At 37.7% G+C, this 24117-nt stretch overlaps 1 protein-coding gene across 1 annotated transcript in view; it reads left to right on the top strand.

Annotated features, from left to right (window-relative positions):
- The first annotated feature begins 4159 nt into the window (after window positions 1–4159).
- Window positions 4160–24117, top strand: part of CCDC175 (coiled-coil domain containing 175) — a 58879-nt gene continuing 38921 nt past the window's right edge. Inside the window, exons 1-6 of the mRNA XM_049770249.1 lie at window positions 4160–4340; window positions 8489–8574; window positions 11872–11983; window positions 12539–12674; window positions 15534–15762; window positions 18589–18711. Of these exons, the coding sequence (XP_049626206.1) occupies window positions 4160–4340; window positions 8489–8574; window positions 11872–11983; window positions 12539–12674; window positions 15534–15762; window positions 18589–18711 (867 nt within the window). The remainder of the gene's footprint in view (window positions 4341–8488; window positions 8575–11871; window positions 11984–12538; window positions 12675–15533; window positions 15763–18588; window positions 18712–24117) is intronic.

Below are 24117 nucleotides of genomic sequence, written 5' to 3'. Positions count from 1 at the left end.
AACCTTTATGGAAAGCGATATGGAGATTCTTCCAAAAACTGGAAATCGAGCTCCCATACGATCCAGCTATACCACTCCTAGGAATATACCCTAGGAACACAAAAATACAATACAAAAACCCCTTCCTTGCTCATCACATAGAGTGATGAGTGCAGTTGCAGAGATGACTACACTGAAAACTATCATAACAATGTGAATGAATGAGGGAAGTAGAAAGCCTGTACAGGTGTAGGGGGGTGGGGAGGAGGGATATCTGGGAAATTGGTGGTGGGAATGTTGCACCGGTGAAGGGGGGTGTTCTTTACATGACTGTAATCATACAACTATAATCATGTTTGTAATCACGGTGTTTAAATAAAGATAAAAAAAAAACCCTTCCTTACACCTATATTCATTGCAGCACTATTTACCATAGCAAGACTCTGGAAACAACCAAGATGCCCTTCAACAGACGAATGGCTAAAGAAACTGTGGTACATATACACAATGGAATATTATGCAGCTGTCAGGAGAGATGAAGTCATGAAATTTTCCTATACATGGATGTACATGGAATCTATTAAGCTGAGTGAAATAAGTCAGAGAGAGAGAGAAAAATGCAGAATGGTCTCACTCATCTATGGGTTTTAAGAAAAATGAAAGACATTCTTGCAATAATAATTTTCAGACACAAAAGAGAAAAGAGCTGGAAGTTCCAGCTCACCTCAGGAAGCTCACCACAAAGAGCAATGAGTTTAGTTAGAGAAATAACTACATTTTGAACTGTCCTAATAATGAGAATGTATGAGGGAAATGGAGAGCCTGTTTAGAGTACAGGCGGGGGTCGGGTGGGGAGAAGGGAGACTTGGGACATTGGTGATGGGAATGTTTCACTGGTGATGGGTGGTGTTCTTTACATGACTGAAACCCAAATATAATCATGTATGTAATCAAGGTGTTTAAAAAAAAAAAAGATTACAACCTTGGACAACCCCTCTGGATCATTTCAGTGCTTCACAAAGGAACAATATCAACAACTTTGTGAAACACAGATAGAGATAACTACACTTAGCTGTGAGCTATGATGCAAAATATTCCTTTCTTTGCCCACCTTCTAGGTCATTTTCTTAAAAGCAGGAGTTAAATCTTATCAATGCCAAGCATATGTCAAATTGATTGATGTTTGTTTGTATTTTCTAGATTTTTACAAATTACTTTATTTAAACAACATGGTTTACAAGGCTCTTCATAATGGGTTTTTTAGCCACAATTATAAAGTTGTTCACGATTATTTCAGTCATATAATCTACGACATTCTTCATCGGTGCCAATTTAACAACCAACAACATCCTCAGTTTCCCTCCCCCTTCTGCAGCAGATATTTTTCTTCTCTTTCTCACTCTCTTTCTCCCTTTTCTTTCCTTTTAGACACTGGTTTTCAATAGTTAGTGAAATGTCATAAAAATAAACTAAAATTTCCACCTCTGCATAGTGATTATTGTTTTAATTACATTTTACATTAAGTGTGGAAGGTTTAAGGGCGATTAGGGATGCCAAGCATTCTTCTCATTTTTCTTTTAGGATAGTTTTTGTTTTTCATTTAGTTTTAAAAAAATATGGGAAATAGCATGTTCTTCATCTGAGTATAGTTTTATTTTATTTTATCTTCATAATCACAGTTTATAGAATCATATTTTATAGTTAAATGAAAATAGGAGAGTAACCTAGTATACCAGCAAACAAATGCACTGCTGTTTATGGATAAAAATAAAACACTTAAAGGTTGAAAAGGATGTTTTTAATCAAGTATTATTACAACACTGACATGAGTTTTCTTACCTGTAAGATGTCTAATTTTTCTTGTTAGGCATAACTCCCTCAGAATCTCAGAGTGTCCCTGTTGCTTTCCTAGGGTACAAACTCTCCCCACCATTTTAGCACCCAAAATAAAACTATGTTGTAGAATCATTGGGTCTAAGAATTACAACCTGATCATTTTAGAAACTATGAAAAACCCAAGGGGTGTGGATGGGAGGCACAGTTTTGTGTACATAGACATAAAAATAACATGGAACCTTACAGAGGGAGATCCTACTAGGACACAATGGGGAAATGCCAAAGACAATTCAATACTTAAAACTTCCTTAATTCATCTGGAACTCCCAAAGATGAGATCAATTGCACCCAATGATAAGATCCATAAATAATCAATCAATAAGTCAAACGTCTATCTGGCATTTAATGGTGAATCCTTTATCTGTTCCAAAACCTCCCCTTTTCCTAACACCTCCACAAAGAGGCTGGAAATCTAGACATTCACTATCCTAATCTTTCTCTTGTGAGAAGCCAGCACTGGCTACGAAGATATGAAAAAATAAAAAGTATTTAGCACTCGAAAGAAATCTCTTCCTGAAGACAAAATGAGGGGGGTTTCCACAGGTTGCCCTTTTGCATTTTTCCTGATTTATAGGAGGGTATGGCATTTGGAGCCACAGCAGTCAGCCCTGTTCATGAAGCAACAAGCTAGAAGTCTGAGTATAAAGCGCTGTTGCAAGTCAGCCCCTGAAGAGGTTGACTGACGGAGGGATGGAGGATGAAGTCTTTCCCCTCCAGCTCGGAGCACGCGTCTGCCACCCTGTCTAGCTGATGGTTCTGAGGTGAAACGGCGGGTAAACAGCTCGCAGACGTCAGGCTTGTGGAAATATTAGCTTTATTCGGTGGACAAGACTGAAGTCCAAAGTCTCAGCCTCAGTTCCAGCAAAAAGCCTTTCGCCTTCCACAGACCCTTGTTTTTATGCCCCAGAATCAGGTACCACCCAATGGTGGGATCAGATACCACCCAATGGTGGAAGCAGAATCAGGTACCACCCTAGGGTGGGGGCAGAATGCCAGGTCAATCACCGATCAGGGTAGGGTCAGTAACATAATAATCCCCTACAATATTTACATACACAACAAAGCACAATGTGTCACAATGACAGCAGATTAAGAAAACACGATTTTGTTGATCTGCTATTAAGGGGAAGGTGGAACCTACCAGAGAAGGTGAAACTTAACAGTTATTCTGAGTCTGAAGCTTGGGTGGGTTTGGGAACTGCAGAGAAAAATCCTTTGTTTGCTTTCAAAGACAGTTTGATTAAAAGACTTGAATTGGCAAAAATTGCTGATACAAGGTAATGCACTCAGTGATTCAGGGCAAGTGCAAGAAGAATGGAGTTCAGTAGGCAGGTTTATAGACTCCACTTAAAACCAGAATTATCCTCTTGTGACCCTGGGCAGTTCTCTAAGTCATCTTTGCCCGTTTCTTGAAGTTAATATGAGAATCTAGCTCCCAAAGCTACTATGAGCATTTTCTAAAAGCATCATTGTACTTTAAACCACTGCTCTGGTACCCAGCTCAGAGGCATGTTCATTTACATAGCCAGAATCTGGAAACAGTCCAGATGCCAAACAACAGATTAGTGGCTAAATAAACTGTGGTACATCAACACAATGGAATACTATGCAGCCATTAGGAAAAATCAAGTAGTGACATTTTTCTATGCATGGATAGACATGGAATCTATTATGCTGGGTGAAATAAATTAGAGGGAGAGAGATAAACAGAATAGTTTCATGCCTCTGTGAGATTTAAGAAAAATAAAAAGAGTATAATAACACCCAGAGACAATCGAGATGAGGGCTGGAAGATCAGGTCCATGAGAACAAACTTATCACAAAGAGTGGTAAGTGCAGACAGAGAAATAACTAGACTAACAGCTACCATGACAATGATAGAGAAATATAATGCCTATCTTGAAGACAGGCAGGGTGTGTGGGGAGGTAGGAAATGGGGGGGGGGGGGAAATGGTGGCAGGAAAATTGAACTGGTAAATAGGGGGTGTGTACATTTTATGGCTGAAACCCAATTATGAACATATTTATAACCATGGTGGTTCAATAAAAAATGATTTAAAAAATAGTGATCATGATGTCAATAGTTCATGATAAAGGTACAAAGTCTGAACTAACAACATAAATAGGAAGATGAATTAAAAAAAAAAACAGGCAGGGGGCCCCCCTCTTTTCAGGAGATCTTCATACTGGGCAACACTGAGTCCTGCGCGTGAGCTGGTACCTCGAGGTCCTTGACGTCCTCCTTCCCTTGGCAACCGATGCCCTCCCTGTTGCTCTGGCCGTGATGGCGTCGGGCAGAAGCACCAGGATGGGCCTGCGGTCCCCGGCTCTGGAGCTGGCCTCCACCGAGAAGAGGCCGCCGGGCATCGGCGTCTCCACCAGCCAGTCCCTGGAGCTCTGCTCCTACCCGGTGACCCTGGGCTGCCAGGTGGCCACCAATGCGCTGGAGCAGCTCTTTGGTGTGGGTAAGGAAGAGAGGCCGGTGGGGCCAGCAGGGCCATTGCCCAGAGAGGGAGTCTGGGGTGCCCAGGAGGATGGAAGGGAACAGGCAGGTGGGTGGGAACTCCTTCTGGACCTCAGGCCTCTACCAGGAGGCGCTTAGTCGATTTTTTTTTTTTTTTTTGGCTATTTGGAGTCTGGCCCAGATGGGGACACACACTCATGCATGCTCTTCTGCTGGGATCTTGCTTTTGGAGCTGCCACAAATCTCTTAGGCCTTAGTGTTTAATTCTAAGATTGCAGTGACTTTAGATATTTTTCATGTCAGTTTGCCCCTTCGTGCATTTTTTCTTCCCTCCCTCTCCCTTCCCTTCCTCCATACTTCCTACCTTCCTTTCCATTTTTCCTCCCTTTCCCTCCCAACTTTTTTTCCTTCCCTTCTTTTTTCCCTCCCTTCCTCCCTTCTTTCCTTCCTCCTCCCTCCCTTCTTTCCTTCCTCCCTCCCTCTCTTCTTTCCTTCCTCCCTCCCTCTCTTCTTTCCTCCCTCCCTCCCTTCTTTCCTTCCTTCCTCCCTTCCTTCCTCCTTCCCTTCTTTCCTTCCTCCCTCCCTCCCTTCTTTCCTTCCTTCCTCCCTTCCTCTTTCCTTTCTTTCTTCCTCCCTTCCTTCTTTCTTCTCTTCCCTCCTCCCCTCCCTCCTTCCTTTTCTTCCTTCCTTCCTTCTTTTTCTTCCTTCCTTCCTTTCATCTTTCCTTTTATTTGGAAGTGAAAACAGATTTTTATTCCAAGGCGATGAGGAAAGGGAGGGAAAAACCAAGAGAGAGAAGTGAGAGAGAGAGAGAGAGAGAGAGAGAGAAGAGAGAGAGAGAGAGAGGAGTGGAGAGAGCCCAGTACACAACCCAGCCCTCTCAAGGTATGAAAGAAAACATGGAAATCCACACCTCATGAGGGGAAATGTGGCCAACATGTGCTTGGGCACCCAGGCAGCACAGGAATGCCTCTTCTTGCATTCTTTTCACAAGTTGATTTTCTTCAACACCATGCCACGGAACACTAGGGAATTTAACAAGCAAATAAGAAAGAAAAAAGAAGGCAGGTTTAAGAAGTTTGTTCGTTTTAAGAAGCTTGTCAAAGAAAAGTAGAAGAGGATGTTTAGGACATGAAAGCATATAATGATGTTGGTTGGGTCATTAAAATGCTTATTCTACTAAAAGTGTTGAACCTTGAATCAAGTCTCCAAAACATAAGGTAAGAGACATAGTCCAAGAAAAGATTAACTCAAAAACCATTTAGAGTTAACATCAAATCACTTTATTATTTTATTCTATCCATCTTACTGCTTCAAAATAAAAGAAATATTTTTAATGTAATGTTACAGTTAGGGCTGATTTCTTTTTGCTTTCTTAAATGAACTAGTTTAACTTCACAATTCTCATGACATGGATTCAGAAGTGTATTATAATAAAGAATGCTAACCATGGAAGAAGATGGGACTGAGTTATTGCCAATGAATGCCTCTATATCATTATGTCAGTCCGTTCTGTCCATCCAATTTCTTTTCTTTCTTTCATTTTTTGGTTTGTTTTGGTTTGTTTTGGTTTTGGTTTTTGGGTCACACCAGGTGGTGCTCAGGGGTCACTCCTGGCTCTGTGCTCAGAAATCACTCCTGGCAGGCACCAGGAACCATATGGGATGCCAGGATTCAAACCACCTGGATCAGCTGCTTGCAAAGCAAACACCCTACCACTATGCTATCTCTCCGGCCCCTCTGTCAGTCCAATTTCTGTGAAAAAATATTTTTCCTGCTAATAATTATTTCTGTACCCTCAGGAAGTTTCTTTGGTAAGAAACTATTTCCTGTTCCTGAATTCAGCTTATAAAATATGCAATACTCCAGTCCATTAGCAAATGCTAACAAGTTTATGTATTCCACAAAAGAAAGACAAGGAGATAGCAGGAAGCACCTGTCTCTGAGACATACTTGCTTGTACACTCAGCGAATTGATTTTCACTTGATCATAAGGATAACCCGAATTACCTGGAATTAAGGGCTTACATGTCAATGTAGCTTCCTGAGAAATGATTATAACCATTAAGGGCATGGATTCTAGAGTCAATCCAATAACATTTGACCCCAGATCCTGAATCACTGATGGACTGTGTGATCTTAAATATATGGCATAATCTGTAAAGGCTTAGGTTTCTCAACCGTGAGATGGGAATCAGCGAAAGACTAGGAAAAAACGATCAACTTGGACAATGCAGGTAATATATTACTCACATGCATCAATTCAAACCTGAATCCAGATGCATTTTAGATGGTGAGAGAGGAAAGGAAGTTGAACTTCTTCTGTTCTGTCCCTATTGTCCTTTCTTTTTTCCTTCCTTCTTCTTACTATGCTTGTAATTTGTCTTTATTTCCCTTAATTATCTTTTATTTGTTGTTGTTTTGGGAGACACACCTGACTGTGCTAAGGCTAAATCTTGGCTTTATGCTCAAGGATCATTTCTCCAAGATTCGGGACCATATGGGGTACTGGGGATCAAGCCTGGGTCAGCTGTGTTAGCTGGGGAGGCATCTTTCACACTGTACTATACAGTTCCCCTGGTCTGCGTTTGCCAGATTTTAGACTTCCCTTTTCATGTGTTTTCTACTTAGAATACACGAGAGAAAAGGAACACCTGAAAGGATGCTGATAAAAAGTGTTAGAAACATTTTTAACCTACCAGTTTTATTAAATAGTCGATAAAACTCTCACAGAAGTAACATGGATGGCATAATGGAACACTAAGTAGTTAACTAAGTATTTGTGTTTTGCAAAATATTTTATTAAAGCATATAAATACACATTCAAACATTTTTCTTTAAATAATATCTTTATTTAACCACCATGATTGCAAACATGTTTGTAGTTGGATTTTAGTTATAAAAAGGAAAACGCCCTTCACCAGTGCAACCTTCCCACCACCAATGACCCCATTTTCTTCTTTCCTCACTACCTGCCTGTCTTGAGACAGGCATTCTACTGAGCAAACCTATTTTTATAGGAGAAATGTCTTACTTACCATTTTTTGTTTGTTTGTTTGTTTGGGGGCCACACCCAGTGGTGCTCAGGGTTATTCCTGAATCTGTGCTCAGAAATTACTCCTGGCAGGCTCAGGGGATCATATAGGATGACAGAAATCGAACCTGGGTCCATTCAGAGTCAGCCATGTGCAAGTCAAATGCCCTAAAGCTGTGCCATTGCTCCAGCCCCATCCTTGTCTTCTTTTTAAAAAACTTTATTAATTGATTGATTGGTTTTTTGGGCCACACCTGGCAGAGCTCAGGGGTTACTCCTGGCTCTGCACTCAGAAATTGCCCCTGGCAAGCTGGGGAAACCATATGGGATGCTGAGAATTGAACCCAGGTCCGTCCTGGGTCAGCTGTGTGCAAATCAAATGCCCTACTGCTGGGCTATCTCGGCCCCTTGTTTACCCTTTTCACACACACACACACACACACACACACACACACACACACACACACACACACACACACACACACACTTATTGACTGCTTTTGTCTTATCTTCTATAGATCCTTTTTTCTATCATGAGAGATAAAAAAGATGGAATATATACAAAAAAAAAAAAAAACCAGTTTGTCCTGGGGCTCAAGCTATAGCACAGCAGGTAGGGCATTTGCCTTGAATGCAGCCGACTCGTGTTCATCCTCAGCATCCCCTTTTAAACAAAAACAAAAACAAAAACACCAGCAGTGCTCAGGGGTTGCTTTTGGCTCTGAGATCAGAAATAGCTCCTGGTAGGCATAGGGGACTGTATGGGATGCCAGGGATTGAACCCACCCACCTACCCCTCAGCCTACCAGGAATAAGTTTGAGCACAGAGCCAGGAGTAAACCCTGAGTGTCACCAGATGTGGCCCCAAAACAAACAAACAAACAAAAAAAAAACAAAAAAAAACTTTAATTTGTCTTCAAGAAACATAAAAATATATGCCTACATTAGAATACTATGAAATAGAAAATAACAAGTACAGATGAGATTTGAACAATGGAAATTTAGATATGGAAGATGTAATTTCCAGTTGAATAAGACATTTGAGTAGAACTTAAAGGTGAGTAGGTTTGGACAAATAAATAAAAGACCTTAATTTTCTGACTTTCTTTTAATAGAAAAAATGCTGCAAGATGACTATTTTAAATGCAATGAAGAAGCTAAGGCCTTTCTTAAGGATGTTGCTGTAGCCGTTAAGAAATTGGTATTGTATTATTCATAAGGGCTATTTTTCACATCTTAAATTTATTTCTCCACCAACATTTATTTGCCTTTATTGAATGAATAGAAAAAATATTTACTAAATGGAAAAAAAAATGTTGTAAGCATTTGTACCAGTCTTGATCAACAAAAATAGCTGCTTAACTTGCTGAGCAGAAAATTTATTAAAGATTTGTGCTATGGATAAGAGTACTCCTTTGCTTAGAAAAATCTGTACTAGGTCTTAGAGATAGTATAAGAAGGAAGGCACTTGCCTCATACATGTTCAATTTAGGTTGATCTCCCGTATCCCATGTGGTACCCTGAGCACCAACAGAAGTAGTTAATTACTGGGTGCATAACCAGCAGTAAACCCTTAGCATTACAAGGTGTTATTCATCTAAAAAAAACCGACAAAACAAACAAACAAACAAACAAAAACAAAAACAAAAACTAGGGGCTGGAGTGGTAGCACAGCGGTAGGATATTTGCCTTGCATGCAGATGACCCGGAATGAAGCGGGTTCAATTCCCAGCATCCCATATGGTCCCCCAAGCCTGCCAGGAGCATTCTGAGCACAGAACCGGAAGTAACTCCTGGGCACCGCAGGGTGTGTTCCCCACAAATAAAAAACCTAAACAATAAAATGAAAAAAAATCATAACAGTGGTAATAGAGCTCAGTTAAGGGATGAACTACATGATTACATATTGGTCACATATTGGGATACCAATATGTAATCAATAACCCAAGTTTTAGAACCTGAAAGCTCTGGGATAAACTTCATGAACAGTGCGAACAAATTATCAGCTCTCTATAGGTAAATTTTTTTACATAGTGATGACAATTATTTGGTGCCTATTCTCTGAAACAGGTGTGCTGCTCAGTGGGAAAAAAATACAGTCAGAAATTGATATTACCTTGAAGCAATAAAAGAAAAAAATTAAGGAATTTTCTTTTGAAGTATTACAAGATGTCTCTGTTCCTAGATAGTATTTACAATACTTTCCCAAAGAATCAGAAGTCTCTTAATTGGGGGACCATATGGGATGCCAGGGATTGAACCCAGGTTGGCCAGTGCAAGGCAAATTCCCTACCTGCTGTGCTATTGCTTTAGCCCCAGAAGTCGCTTAATTTTATTTTAAATTTTAAAAGTACATATTAGCTTGGGGACCACACTCAACTGTGCTCAGGGCTAACTCCTGGCTCAGGGAGCACTCCTGGTGGTGTTTGTGAGACTATATATGGTGCTGGAGCTTGGCTACATGAAAGGCAATTACCTTAACCCCTGTACTCTCCAGTTTCATTTCGTTTGATTTTACATCCAATATGTTTATAAAATATCTAAAAATTTAGTCATGTCTATGAAGTAAATACATTTGAGTCTACAAATTGATGGGGAAGTTCATCTCTACTATTGTTTGTATGCAATTATAAATAGTTGTGCATGTAAAATACACAATTACAACTTACAGACCACTAAATTTAATACATGTATCTTCAGTTAGTGTTTTGTGCTTTTTCTTTGCTTCATCTTTTTTTTTTTTTTTTTTTGGTTTTTGGGTCACACTCGGCAGTGCTCAGGGGTTACTCCTGGCTCCATGCTCAGAAATTGCTCCTGGCAGGCACAGGGACCATATGGGATGCCCCTTGCTTCATTCTTATACTTGATTTTCTTCCTGATTTGAAGGATTCAAAATATTATCATTTACTAAAGAATCTAGTATATCTTTGTTTAATAAAAATAGCTGAAAAAAATCTCTTAAATAGAGACAAATTTCTATTTCAGGATTGGCACACTTTTGATAGCAATAAAGATAAAATAATTTTGTACATCCAAAGATAAACACTAGGGCTAGACTGATAATATAGTGAGTGAGATGTTTGTGGCTGGGTGGATTTGATCCCTAATACAATATATGGTTCTCTGAGCACCACCAGAAGTTATCACTGAGAAGCAGAGATGAACCCTGAGCAAAGCCAGGTGTGGTTTCAAATTCTCCCACCACTCAAAATAAAGCAACTATAAATGCTAACATTCCTGTAATCATATTGACTATTAAAAAAATTTAGTGCTTAAATCCCTACTTTTTTTTTCTTTTTGGTTTTTGGACCAGCAGTGTTTAGGGGTTACTTTTATATCTACATTCAGGAACTACTCCTGGCAGTGCTCAGAGAAAGAACCAGGTTGGCTGTGTGCCAGGCAAATAAATGCTCTACTTACTGTCCTATCACTCCATCCCTACTTAAAATAAATTACTTTATATAAACACTGTGGTTACAAGGTTGTTTGTTCATAAAACATATCTTTTTTCACAGTTGCAAAGTGGCTCATGATTTAGTTTCAAGCATACAATGAACAATATTGTATGTATAGCTTTTCAAAGCTATGCCTATATTGACATATTTTCTACATGAAAGTAACCTGACTTTAGTTATCTATAAAATATGTCAGTTTCTCGATTTATAAAATACCAATAGAAATCATGGCTATTTATTTAAAATATTTACTTCTCTGGCCAACACATTCATAAAGTCTTTTGTGAGGGGAGGGGGGGGCCACACTTCGTAGTTAGTGCTCAATCCTTACTACTGACTTTACACTCAGAAATCACGCCCTACTGAGGCTTGAAGATTATATATGGTGCTAGGGACTGAATGCGAGTTGAAGTCATTCAAAGCAAGAATTTTACCTGCTGTACAATCTCTCCTGGTATCAGATATTTTTTCTTTTAAAAATGAAACCCCCCTCAGCAGCAATAGCACAGTGGTAATGTGTTTGCCTTATACATGGCTGACCTAGGACGGACCTGGGTTCAATCCCCATTGGTCCTCCAAGCCAGGAGCGATTTTTGAGCACATAGCTAGAAGTAACCCCTGGGTGTGGCCCAAAAACAAAAAGAATCACACCCTACACCCCTACATTAAACACTCACTTCCCATGAAAACATACTGAGCTATATTTTACTGCTTGGGTTTACATATGTGTGTATATGTGAACTGTTGTTCTCTCCATTCTTACATATAATTTAATAAACTTTTTTTTGATATTTTTTTTCGGTGGGGTGTATAGAACTAGGGGCTTACAACTAGCTCTGCACTGAAGGGCCATGCCTGAAGGGTTCAGGGAACTAACAATATGGGGTCTGGAAACACTCTAGCCCCACTCTTCCTATTTTCTATTCCCAATAAATTGAACAACAAAAGATGTTAAGTGAAAATCAAATTTTATTCCCTGAAAACACTGATAGGGCATTATTTTGGAAGTTACTCTTATCTTAACTTTGTATGAACTTTTTTAGGAACAAATGAGAAAAGACACCATTGACCTTTTGGAAATAGAAAGCATGGAACTTAGCAGACTGTATTTTCTATTGAGAACGGTTCCCGGTCAATTTTACATAGAATTGGAAGGTACTTATAAGTTTATCAATTATGCAAATTTGCTCTATCCTAAAATCCTAAAATCACTAATGAACTAATCACTTTTTAATAATATTAAGTTATTTCACACGAAATATAGCTATAGAGTATACGATGTAAATGCAGTAATATTCATAACAATTTTTCCTATTTTACATGAAAATAACAAGACTTGGAGTCAAATGATTTTTTTAGTTTCCAAATAAATTAAATATATATGAGTCAACCCATTCCTATTGAGACTTAAAATAACAAAACATAACTTACTTTGCTTTTGTTGTTGTTGTTTTTTTTTTGTTTTTTGGGGTTCACTTTCGGCAGTGCTCAGGGGTTACTCCTGGCTCTACTCTTAGAAATCGCTCCTGGTAGACTCGGGGGACCATATGGAATGCCGGGATTCGAACCACCGCCCTTCTGCATGCAGGGCAAACACCTTACCTCCATGCTATCTCGCCGGCCCCTACTTTTTGCATTTTAGTTAGCAGTCACTATCTACAATTGTGCTCTTTCTCAAATAATCCAGTAACATTTCCGTTTACTTTTAAGAGTGTGTCAGAGATGCTCGAAGCTTAAATCTTTTTGAGATAAGTGGATTAAAAAAGAAAAGTTTTCATTTGGATTGTGAAGAAAGGTTTCTGAGGAAAAAAATAAATGAACTTCAAGAAGTAAATGAAAATCTGGGGTAAGTTTTTGTTTCCTTAGGTTCAATAGTCAGTGCTTAGGGGGTTTGTGGCTGGGGTGGAAATGGGGAAATTGTCCTGCTAAGAGTGAATTAAGAAGTGGAGACCCCTGGTACATATGGTGGGGCTGATGCTAGTTTTACACTGGCTGCAGAGAACTTGGGGGGAATAGAAAAACCTTCAAGTTCAAGGAGTTAGGAGACTATCAAATTTCAGAGTCAATCTAGCTTCCCAAAAGCAACCACTGGAACTCAAATGGCAGCTAATATGCCCCCTATAAAGTTACATACACAATGGTTTTAGTTCCCAGTTCAGTAAAGTTAGGTTTATAGTCCTTACCCACAAAAGCCAGAACTCTTGATGACTTTGAACCAGTAAAGGCATTTTGTACTAAATCTTTATTTAATTTTGTATAAATGCTGTCAGAAAAATGGCTGTGTGCTGGTGTGCAGAAATCCTGAGTTCGATCCTGAAACAGCATTGGTCCCCTGAACAGCAACAAGAACAAAACTGAAAACCACTGGATGTGGTTTTACAGATTACAGACTTATACCTAATGTTTACTCGCATATAAAACATGTATCCCCAAAACAAATAATATTATCTACTTGATCTATTATGATATTATAATATTCTGGAGGGCTGAGGATGGGATTGATATCAGGAGAGGGTCCTATATTTTATATGTAATTAAAATAAAATATTATATATGTACATATATATTAGTCAATAGCTCAGGATCTAATGTTAATTTTTTCCTTTTTTTTATAGAGGTTGTGTTTCTTCATACCAATCCTTTATCCCTCGGTGTTTTATTTTCTCCCTCTGTGAAATGGGGCACACAAAGAGTTAAATAGATAGCTCAAGGAACTTATATGCTTTGCATATAGAAAGCCTGAATTCAATCCTTGGCATTACCTGCATAACAAGCACATCAGTACTAAGCCCTGAACATAGACCTAGGAATAGTACTCAAGCATTACTTGAGCGTAACACCAAGTCTTGACTTTACAAGTCTTGACTTCCTCCTACTCATGAAAGAAGACATGTAAAGCCAAAGTAATCCAAAATTACAACTTTCACCAGATTTTCTTCAATCCCACATTCAGTTTCTGAGTGCTCTGTTCTCAGCCCCTCACAATATGCCTGTTAGGATCATGGTTTTGGTTGGTTGCTGTTTTTTCTAGAAAGCTTTCTACAATTGAAGTGACATTAATTTAAACATTATATTTAAGTTGTTCAACCCCATAAATCAACACTTGTTTGCATGTACATATGTGTGTATGTATTTCATTACACTACACATCAAAAAACCCAGTTTCCATTTGTCACTGTACATTTGCCTCTTTTTTACCTAATGTGATCTTTCTTTTTTCCTCTCTCTTTGAAATCCACTATTGCATTCTTTAGTGTAAGCATCTGCTTTTGTTTTGTTCTTATATCTTTTCTTAATTAGATTTCCTTACTTACCTAATTTCACTTGATTCCCTGGGACCACTTCATTCTTACACTGATTCATTCTAAATCTTTCTCTACTAGACCTATGAAACCCCCATTAATGGATTTCTCTAAGCTGAGTTAACCTAAGTTTGTATGCACATGTATGTGTGTATGTTTGTGTGTGTGTGTTTGAATCACATGTTGCAGTCAGAGCTTACTCCTGTATCTACATTCAGGGATCACACCTGGTAGTGTTTGGAGACCATATAAGGTCTGGGATATCAAATTCAGATTGGCAATGCAAGGCAACCATCCCAACTAATCACTGTGCTTTTTCTACAGCCCTTGAGCAACTTTTAAAAAATTATATCTCTGGGGCTGGAGAGATAGTACATCGTGTAGGGTGCTTGCCTTACAAGTGCCAACCCAGGATTGATCCCAGCACTCTATATAGTTCTCCCCACCTTAATAAGAGTGATCTATAAATGCAGAGCCAGGAGTAAATCAGGTATGGATGCCCTCCTCAACTCAGTTCTTTCTCTATATCTTGTCCCCATTCTTTCCAAAAGTGCTGATTTGTGCTACCACTTACTTTGATTTAATAAAGACACTCACTACTCTCCCCACATACAAAGGTTCAAATTTCATTTTAAGTATTTTTAGAGCGGTGACTATAGAAGCAGCTCCCTGCTTCACTAAGCCCTGTTCATCGCAGTAATGTCAACTTTCACCCGGGCCCTTTCTAAAAGGCAATGAATGACATTAAGGGAAGCTGGTGAGATGGTAGAATGCTTATCTTTCCATACTTCACTACACATCCCAGGATAGTTTGATCAGTATGTCAGTGTTGCATATTAAGTCTCTTGGGTAGATTTCATTCACATGTCCCAAACTGGTATTTTTTTAATCATTTATACTAGATTTACTGATCATTTGTGTAACTTAAACCAACATTTCTCAACCAGAAGCAATATAATATCCTGGAAAATATTTCCCTGAATTATTTCAGAAGGGAAGAGAGAAACAGGTAAAAACCAAGTGAAGGGGATAGGCTATGATATGAGATCAAAAAGTCATTTAATTATAAGGCAGAGTGTACAGAAAAGAAACAAGATTAGAAAGGGGCTATTGTCAAATAAAGACAGAAACATATTTCCTTAAACCCAAATATTTCATAGACTACTACTGTTTTGTGGGGATGGAGAGTGATATTGAGAAAGGACCGTGTGACATTTTGCCAGTAATTGCAGTGTTGACATTTTGTGTCCTTCTGTCTGTATGTGGACCAAGTTTGAGAAGAAATCACAAACAACTCCAAAATATGTATTCCTTGTAATTTTCCTCTCTATACAGTTTAGAAATTAATTTTTTCTGAGGTCCTTACTTCTCATATAATAAATGATTGGGGTTTTTTTTCCAAGTGAAAGGCAAGAAAATCTAGCAAATGAACACCAACAGATAGTTGTGGAAATCAACTCTCTGATGGAAGAAAAAGCCATGATGACTGTTTCCATTAATGATATTTTTGTTAAAATAAACTCAGCAAAAGAATTACTAGAGTCACAAAAACGATGTTATAAAAATGTTACTGATGAATTAGAAGAAGAAAAAAACAAAATTTTGCAAAAGAAAAAAATATTGACTGATGAGGTACGTGAAGTGAATTATTTTTATGATTGTTGTCCCGCTTGTTTACTTTTGTTTTGTCGTAAAATCAAACATCTTTCTACTGAACAATAAATGGGTCAAAAATGAAATAAAAAATAATAGATTCCTGGAAACAAAGGAGAATGAAGAAATGAATTATCAGAACACATGGGAAACATCAAAAGTAGTGATTAGTGGGAAATTCATAGCAACATGAGTATTCCTATGAAAAGCCCAGATAAATAATGTAATAGTAGTTTATGCTGCTAGAAAAAGGCCAACAAAATTTAAGGAAGCAATCTATGAAATAAAAAAATTGACGATTCAAAAGGTCAATGAAACCAGGGCCAGAGGGATAGCATGGAGGTAGGGCATTTGCCTTGCATGCAGAAAGATGGTGGTTCAAATCCCGGTATTCCATATGATCCCCTGAGCCTGCCAGGAGCGATTTCTGAGCGTTGAGCCAGGAGTAACCCCTGAGCGCTGCTGGGTGTGATCCAAGAACCAAAAGTTAAAAAAAAAAAAAAAAAGATCAATGGAACCAAGACCTGGTTTTTTGAAAGAAAAAATAAGTTTAACAATCCATCCATTATCTTAATTATTATTTAAAATATTTTTTATTTTGGTCTCCATGATAATAAATGTTGTCAATGACAGGGGTTTGTGCATAAGATGTTTGGGCACGACATATCTATAACAGTGTTCTTTTTCTTTTTTCTTTTTTTTTTTTGTTTTTGTTTTTTTTGTTTTTTCGGGCCACACCCGTTTGATGCTCATGGGTTACTCCTGGCTAAGCACTCAGAAATTTCCCCTGGCTTGCGGGGACCATATGGGATGCTGGGGGATCGAACCGTGGTCCTTCCTTGGCTAGGGCTTGCAAGGCAGACACCTTACCTCTAGTGTCACCTCGCTGGCCCCATAACAGTGTTCTTTTCACTTCATCAAACCTTCTCCAACCCAGATCCCCTCATCTCCCCTACATTTAAACTTATAATTATATATACTAGTTCACCTATTCTGTTGCTTTGTTATTGCTTTTTTGCTAATTTTATTTTTATTTCTGTGAGAAAAGAAAGCCAATTCTATAGAACCTTAAAGCCATAGCATTTCTCTTAACACAAATCAAATACTTTTGGCTACTGTTATTCGTACAGTTGTAAAACTTTAAAAGAAGACTTAGTCAGAGGGAAGTCTTAAATCAGAGAGAGAGAGAGAAAAACACAGAATGGTCTCACTCATCTATGGGTTTTGAGAAAAATAGAAGACATTTGTGCGATGATTCTCAGAGACAAGAGAGAGGAGGACTGGAAGGTCCAGCTCATGACATGAAGTTCACCACAGAGAGTGGTGGGTGCAGTTAGAGAAATAGTTACACTGAGAACCATCATAACCAAATATGACTGAATGAGGGAAGTAGAAAACCTGTCTAGAACACAGGCTGGTGTGGGGTGGGGAGGAGTGACACTTGGGACATTGGTGATGGGAATGTTGCACTGGTGAAGTTTTTTTTTTTTTTTTGAAGAAAAAAAAAAAGAAACATTTCTCTTTGCAAAATAACTTGCAATTTTTGTGGCCAACTTTTAATTTCTATTCAATATATGATACATCATGGAAACAGATAAAAAAATAAATGAATAAAAGAAGATTTAGGCCAAAGTTTGAATAAAAACCTCTTATCTTTAACAAAATTGTTAATCACAACGTTTTGTTCTTGTGTAACTGTACCATGATACAGAAACAAGTGATGATTAACATTTATTCTAAGTTGTCATAATAGCATAAATTAGTTTTGCTGTAAATCATACCTTTATAAGTCACTAAGTTGCTATTTAATTATTTTATAATTAGTTAGTCGTTTCTTCTTATTTATTTTTGTTTATTTTGGATTTGGGGTCACACCCAGTGATGCTCAGGGATTACTCCTGGCTATACACTCAGAAATTGCTCCTGGCTTGGGAAACCATATGGGATGCCAGGGGATCAAATTGCAGTCCAACCTGGGTCAGCAGTATGCAAGGCAAATGCCCTACTACTGCACCATCACTTCTAGCCTTGTTAAGCATTTCTGATTATTTATTTCCTCTTGTGATACTGAAAAATGAGCAAGTATTTTTTTTAGATCTTGTATGTTAATTTACTTATGTTGACTGTGATTTGTTTGGATTAAATTAAATTTACCAAAATTTTCCTTAGCTTTCTTGTTCTCATTAACTTTAAAAAAATATTTTTTGGGGCCCGGAGAGATAGCATAGCGGTGTTTGCCTTGCAAGCAGCCGATTCAGGACCAAAGGTGGTTGGTTCGAATCCCGGTGTCCCATATGGTCCCCCATGCCTGCCAGGAGCTATTTCTGAGCAGATAGCCAGGAGTAACCCCTGAGCAATGCCGGGTGTCCTAAAACCAATATATATATATATATATATATATATATATATATTTTTTTTTTTTTTTTGCTGTGTGTGATTGGTTGTTGTTTTTTTTAATGATTTTTATTGTGCCCACGGTGAATTACAAATCTTTCACAGTAATATTTTAGGTACATAGTGACATTGAATCCAGGGATTCCCACCATTAGTGTTGTCCTCCCTTTACCCTTGTTCCCAGCATGCACCCCATACCCCTTCCTTTGCCCCCCAGGCTACTAGTATAAGTGGTTCCCTCTGTGTCTAGCTTGTTGTAGATTGGGTTTCGATTCTGTTGTCTTTGGCTTTGTATTTGGTGTTTAAGTCTGATCACTTTTTTATTTATTTTAATGTTCATATGACTGTGTGGTCTTGGAACCATCCATTTTTCTCATTAACTTTTTATTGGTTTATTATCTGTCACTATAGATTAATGAAATGAAAAAACTCCACGAGAAAAAGAAAGAGGAAAGTTATCAACTGAAAAGAAAATTTCAAAGATTAACACGCAAAATGTCAGAAGTAAAAGATATGGATAATGCCTTCAAAGTGGTAAGAAAATACGTTCAAATCTAACCTGAGCACCTTGTTACATACTACCTTAAAATAAAATTAATAGCAGATGCTTTTTAATTTTTCTTTAATTTGGGGCCATATCCAACAGTACCCCAGGTTTATTTCTGCCTCTGCTCTTAGGAATCATCCTGGCAGGTCTAGGGGGACCATATAGGGTGCTGTACACCTAACTGATTGACAACATGCATGATAAATGCCTTCCCTGCTGTACTTTCTCTCCAATCAACCTCAAATACTTTTTAATATATTTATTTTAACTCATTTTCATGCTATTCTGGGATAATTTCTCCCATTTTTATGTAGAATTGCCTGTAAAGGTATATAGTGCAACAGTAAATATAGAACTATCACATTTCTCAGTAGAAAGCTCACTTAATTCCATTTTTCTTTTTATTACGATGGCTTTAATTTTAATTAAAAGATAAATATTAAGCCAAATTATCAAACATTATTACAATAAAAATTCCCCACATCTGTGCATTTAGAGAGAACCGAGACAGAGATCTATCTCAAAGGGTTGAATGAATGCTTTGCATGTGGAAGACCTGAGATTGGTAGCCAGCATTTACTTAATGGTACTCTGTAATACCAAAAGTAACTCCTAAGCACAGAAATGGTAGTAGTTCTGAGCATCACTGGATGTGACCCTCGCCCCCACTTTACACAGAAGTATCCTTTTCACAGGTGCTTCTCTGACCTCAAAGTGATGTGAATAGAGCTGTTCCCAAGTGTGCTCTGAGACCATAACAAAAATGGAGAGAATAGATGAACAATAACTTCCTCAAAAAAAAATACAAATGGCCAAAAAGCAAGTGAAAAAATGCTCTGTATCACTAATTACCAGGAAGATACAAATCAAAACAACAATAAGATATTATCTCACACCAGAGAGGCTGGCACACATCAACAAAAGCAAGAAGAATCCATGTTATTATGGATGTGGGGAGAAAAAGGATTCCCATTCACTGCTGGTAGGAATATCAACTGGTCCAGCCTTTCTGGAAAATAATATGGACATTCCTTAAAAAAAAAAAATCAGAGAACTGAGTTTTACATTGATCCAGCAACTCCACTCCTTGGAATATAAAACAAAACAAACAAAACAAAACAAAAAGCCATACATCTCTATGTTCCTTGAGCACAATCCATAATAGTCAAAATCTGGAAACCCCAGTATCCAAAAACAGATGACTGGATAAGGGGATTATGATACATATACACAATGGAATATTACTCAACCTTAAGAAAAGGTAGGGGCCAGAGAGATAGTATGGAGGAAAGGTGTTTGCCTTTCATGGAGAAGGACGGTGGTTGGAATCCTAGCGTCCCATATGGTCCCCTGTGCCTGCCGGGGGCGATTTCTGAGCATAGAGCCAGGAGTAACCCCTGAGCACTGCCGGGTGTGACCCAAAAACCAAAAAAAAAAAAAAAAAAAAAAGGAAAAAGAAAAGATAAAGTTATGCAATTTGCTTTTACCTGGAGAAAACTAAGAGTATTAGTCTGAATGAAGTTAATCAGAAGGAGAGATACCAACACAGAATGATCTCTCTCAGATGTGGAATATAAAGAAACATAATGTGGGAATAACGAATGCCCAAAGACAATGGAACAAAGAACATGGAAAGTGCTCTTCAGTAAAAAAACTTGTTGGGGCTAAGTGTTAGGAGACGGAGGGAGCACTGTCACTGGTGGAGTGAAGTGTTCAAACAAAAGGTGGTGCTGAAAAGGTAGGAAAGCATTACATGTAGAACTCGACCAGCAACAGTCCTGTAAATCACAGAGAAAAAAAAAATCTCTGGCATAAGCTTACTGGTGGAGGAAAGTGGACACTGGTAAAGGAATCAGTATTGAAACGTTGTATGAATAATCACGAATAAATATGTAATTTCATGGTGACTAAATAATTTTATATGAAGTGCTATGCCTAGTTAGATTCTAGTTACTCCACTCTGTCCATGATCACTGAGTCTATGCCATGCAGCACAGAAAGTTAATTAAATTATACATTTTAATTTTGGGGCCATATCTGGTAATGCTTGGGGTTATATTGGGGTTTGGTCCCCGTGATACTCAAGGAAGTATGTCGTGCTTTTGAAAGAACCAGAATCTCCTATGCGCAAAACATGCTTTCCAACCCTTTGAGTCATCTCCTTCGGTCCAATGCAGAGTTTTTTATAGGTCAGTTTCCTTCCAGATCCCTTATAAGCTGAAATGCAAACTCATGGTTCTGATGTTGTGTCTTCACTTCTCTTTATTTAAAAACTGCACTGCAAAATTGTTTCATTATAATGTTTCTACGTTCATAGTTACTTCTTTAAATTATGCATTTCAGCTACTGTGGTATATGCTTCCATTTCCAAAACACTATTATGTATGAACAAAAAATTATTTCAGCACAGTTACCAATTAAGGCAAAAGACCTGATAGTGTTGACTTTTGAAAATAGACTTATTCTACTATTTTAGAATGTTTTGAAGGTGATTACAAAAATATAGATGTGTTTAATTTTTTAAAGAGTCAGTAAAATGAATTTATGTGATGAAAGCTATTTTTATATTTTCATTCTTACTGTGCTCATCTCTGAGTTTCATTGAATTTATTTTTTAAAAAATTACTTTAGAATATATCTGTCCAAATTTGTCCTATGAACAAGTGATATCATGATTGTCTTGTTTTGAACTAAAGGTCATTCCAATGTAAAGGTTAAGAGGGTGGTACATGAATACTTAATGAATTGATCTGTTGTCATGAATCATATACTAATGCTATGATTCCATTTTGGGGGTTTTTCAACAGACTCTTAGTGATCACAATTTATTTATATCACAACTACAAGGATCAATAACATATTGGCAAAATGAATGCTACAACCTAACTAAAATCTGTAATATCCTGGAGGAGAAGAAGTAAATATGATATTTTATTGCTGCATTTATAGATGTTAATATGCAACTTTTATTTTAATTATGTATTTAAGATTAGCCAAAATGTATTTTTGTATTTAATAGAATTTGTTGTTGGCTATAAATAGCAATGAATTACTAATTAATGGCTATGAATTGATAACGAATCACTTCATTTGTTTGTGTTTGGGCCAACTTACCTGTACTCAGGGCTTCTCCTCACTCTTCACTGTTATCATTCCAGGGAAGGGGTTGGGGGAACACCATATGAGGTTCTTGGGATCAAACAAGAGTTGGCGGGTACCAGGCAACTGTCCTACCCACTGCTGTATTGTCTCCAAACATCCTCCAAACATCATTTTACTCTTATTGCTTCAATGACTCATATTTATATATCTTGGTCTTGAATTCTCAATGCATATGGTCAAGAGCTTATTTGACCTCTCCCTTATGTTTTGTACTGTATATCTCTAATATAACATGTTTTTAACAAAATTCTGTATTTTCTACTCCCTGAAACAGGTTTTTCTTCAGTCTTTCATTATCATAGTTAATAAGACACTACCATATGTCTAGTAACTTTACTCAAAAATAAATGTATCATCTATTATGCATATTTTCTTCACTTTCTAATCTCAATCAAGCTATAACTTCAGCTAAATCCAGAGTTGTATCTTGCTGCCTTCCTCTTCAACATATATCTAAAATCTAGTTTTCACCACTTCCATTACATTCTTTGGACCACTACAATAACTCTATCTATGCTACCTTTCTGTATTGTTGTAATTTTCCATTAATCAATCAGTATCTCATAAGGTAAATGTAAATTCATGTTGATCCTGTTTTTTTAAACCTCCTCTTATGAGAATTCTGAGGACCAGTTCATGGTAGGAAGCTAGTCACAAAGAGCAGAAAATGCAGAGAAGAGGAGAGAAAGGTCTACTATGAAAGTGATAGTTGGAACTGATCACTCTGTACCCCCGGCTATTATGCAGCCATCAGGGGAGATGAAGTCATGAAATTTTCCTATACATGGATGTACATGGAATCTATTATGCTGAGTGAAATAAGTCAGAGGGAGAGAGATAGACACAAAATAGTCTCACTAATCTATGGGTTTAAAAATAAAGACATTTTTGCAATAATTCTCGGAGACCAAAAAGAGGAGGGCTGGAAGGTTCAGCTCACGACATGAAGTTCACCACAAAGAGTGGTGAGTGAAGTTAGAAAAATAACTACACTAAGACTATCCTAACAATGTGAATGAATGAGGGAAGTGGAAAGCCTGTCTAGAGTACAGGCAGAGTGGTGGTGGGGAGGAGGGAGATTTGGAACATTGGTGATGGGAATGTTGCACTGGTGAAGGGTGGTGTTCTTTGCATGACCGAAACCCAATTACAATCATATTTGTAATCAAGGTGTTTAAATAAAGATATCAATAAAAAAGAGCTTACTAAACCTTCTGACAATGACTTAATGATCTCATTGGATACAATAATTCTCACAAATTTGCATGTGGCTGTACTCTTTATTTCCTCTTCCTTTTGTTCTTCCTCTTCTTTTTTTTCTTTTTAAATAATTTCTCTCTTACTTATCTGGTAATAATTGTATTATGAACTATGTGATATATGCTCTTTATAAGGGAAGGGGGCATAAAAAAGTAAATTAAATAAAAAATAGAACTTGGGTACTAAAAGGGGATAAAGTGACATGCATCAACAGTAGTGCAAATCAGTGTCAAAAATAGGAGAGAGAGAGGGAGAGAGAGGGAGGGAGAGACAGAGACAGAGACAGAGACAGAGACAGAGAAATAAAATACCTTCCCCAAAGGGAGGCAGGGGAGGATAGGTAGGAGGGAAGAGAGTTTCAAGGAAGAGTGAAAGGAAAACTGGGGACATTGGTGGTGGGAAATGTGCACTGGTGAAGTTGTTGTAATATTATGACTGTAATTCAGTCATGAACAACTTTATCTGTGAAAATTAAAACTGGTATTATGAACAAAAAAATCTTCCTCATATTTCCTTTAGAATGATAACTTACCCAATACCTTAAAGATCCCATATGGCCTACCTGTCCAACCTTCTCACTCTCCTTTCTATGTCAAATACACCAATTATGTTCCTACCTCAGGACATCTGCTATTCTTTCGACCTGAGAAGTCATTCTTTTGGATCTTCACCTATCTGGTACCACATCAACCAGGTCTTTCATAAATTATAAAGAAGTCAAGAGGTTGACAAACAGTCAACATAGCGTCATAGTCAGCCTTTGTGTTGTGTTCTTTGCGCAATAAACACTATGTTAAATATATATGCATATATATATATATTTGAGGATAGCACTTTTATATTCCCACTGATCCACCAGAGTGCAGCTTCTGTGAGGTTGAAGACTTTGCCCCTGCTGTATCTCTAATATCTAGAACTCATGCAGAATGCAGATTTCAGTAGTTACTCCTTAAATGAAACCAATTAGTAAA

This window comes from Suncus etruscus, chromosome 3, assembly GCF_024139225.1.
Source record: "Suncus etruscus isolate mSunEtr1 chromosome 3, mSunEtr1.pri.cur, whole genome shotgun sequence".
In the NCBI taxonomy this organism is placed as follows: Eukaryota; Metazoa; Chordata; class Mammalia; order Eulipotyphla; family Soricidae; genus Suncus; species Suncus etruscus.
Note: the sequence above shows the minus strand (reverse complement) of the source record. Positions and strands in the feature narration are given on the sequence as shown.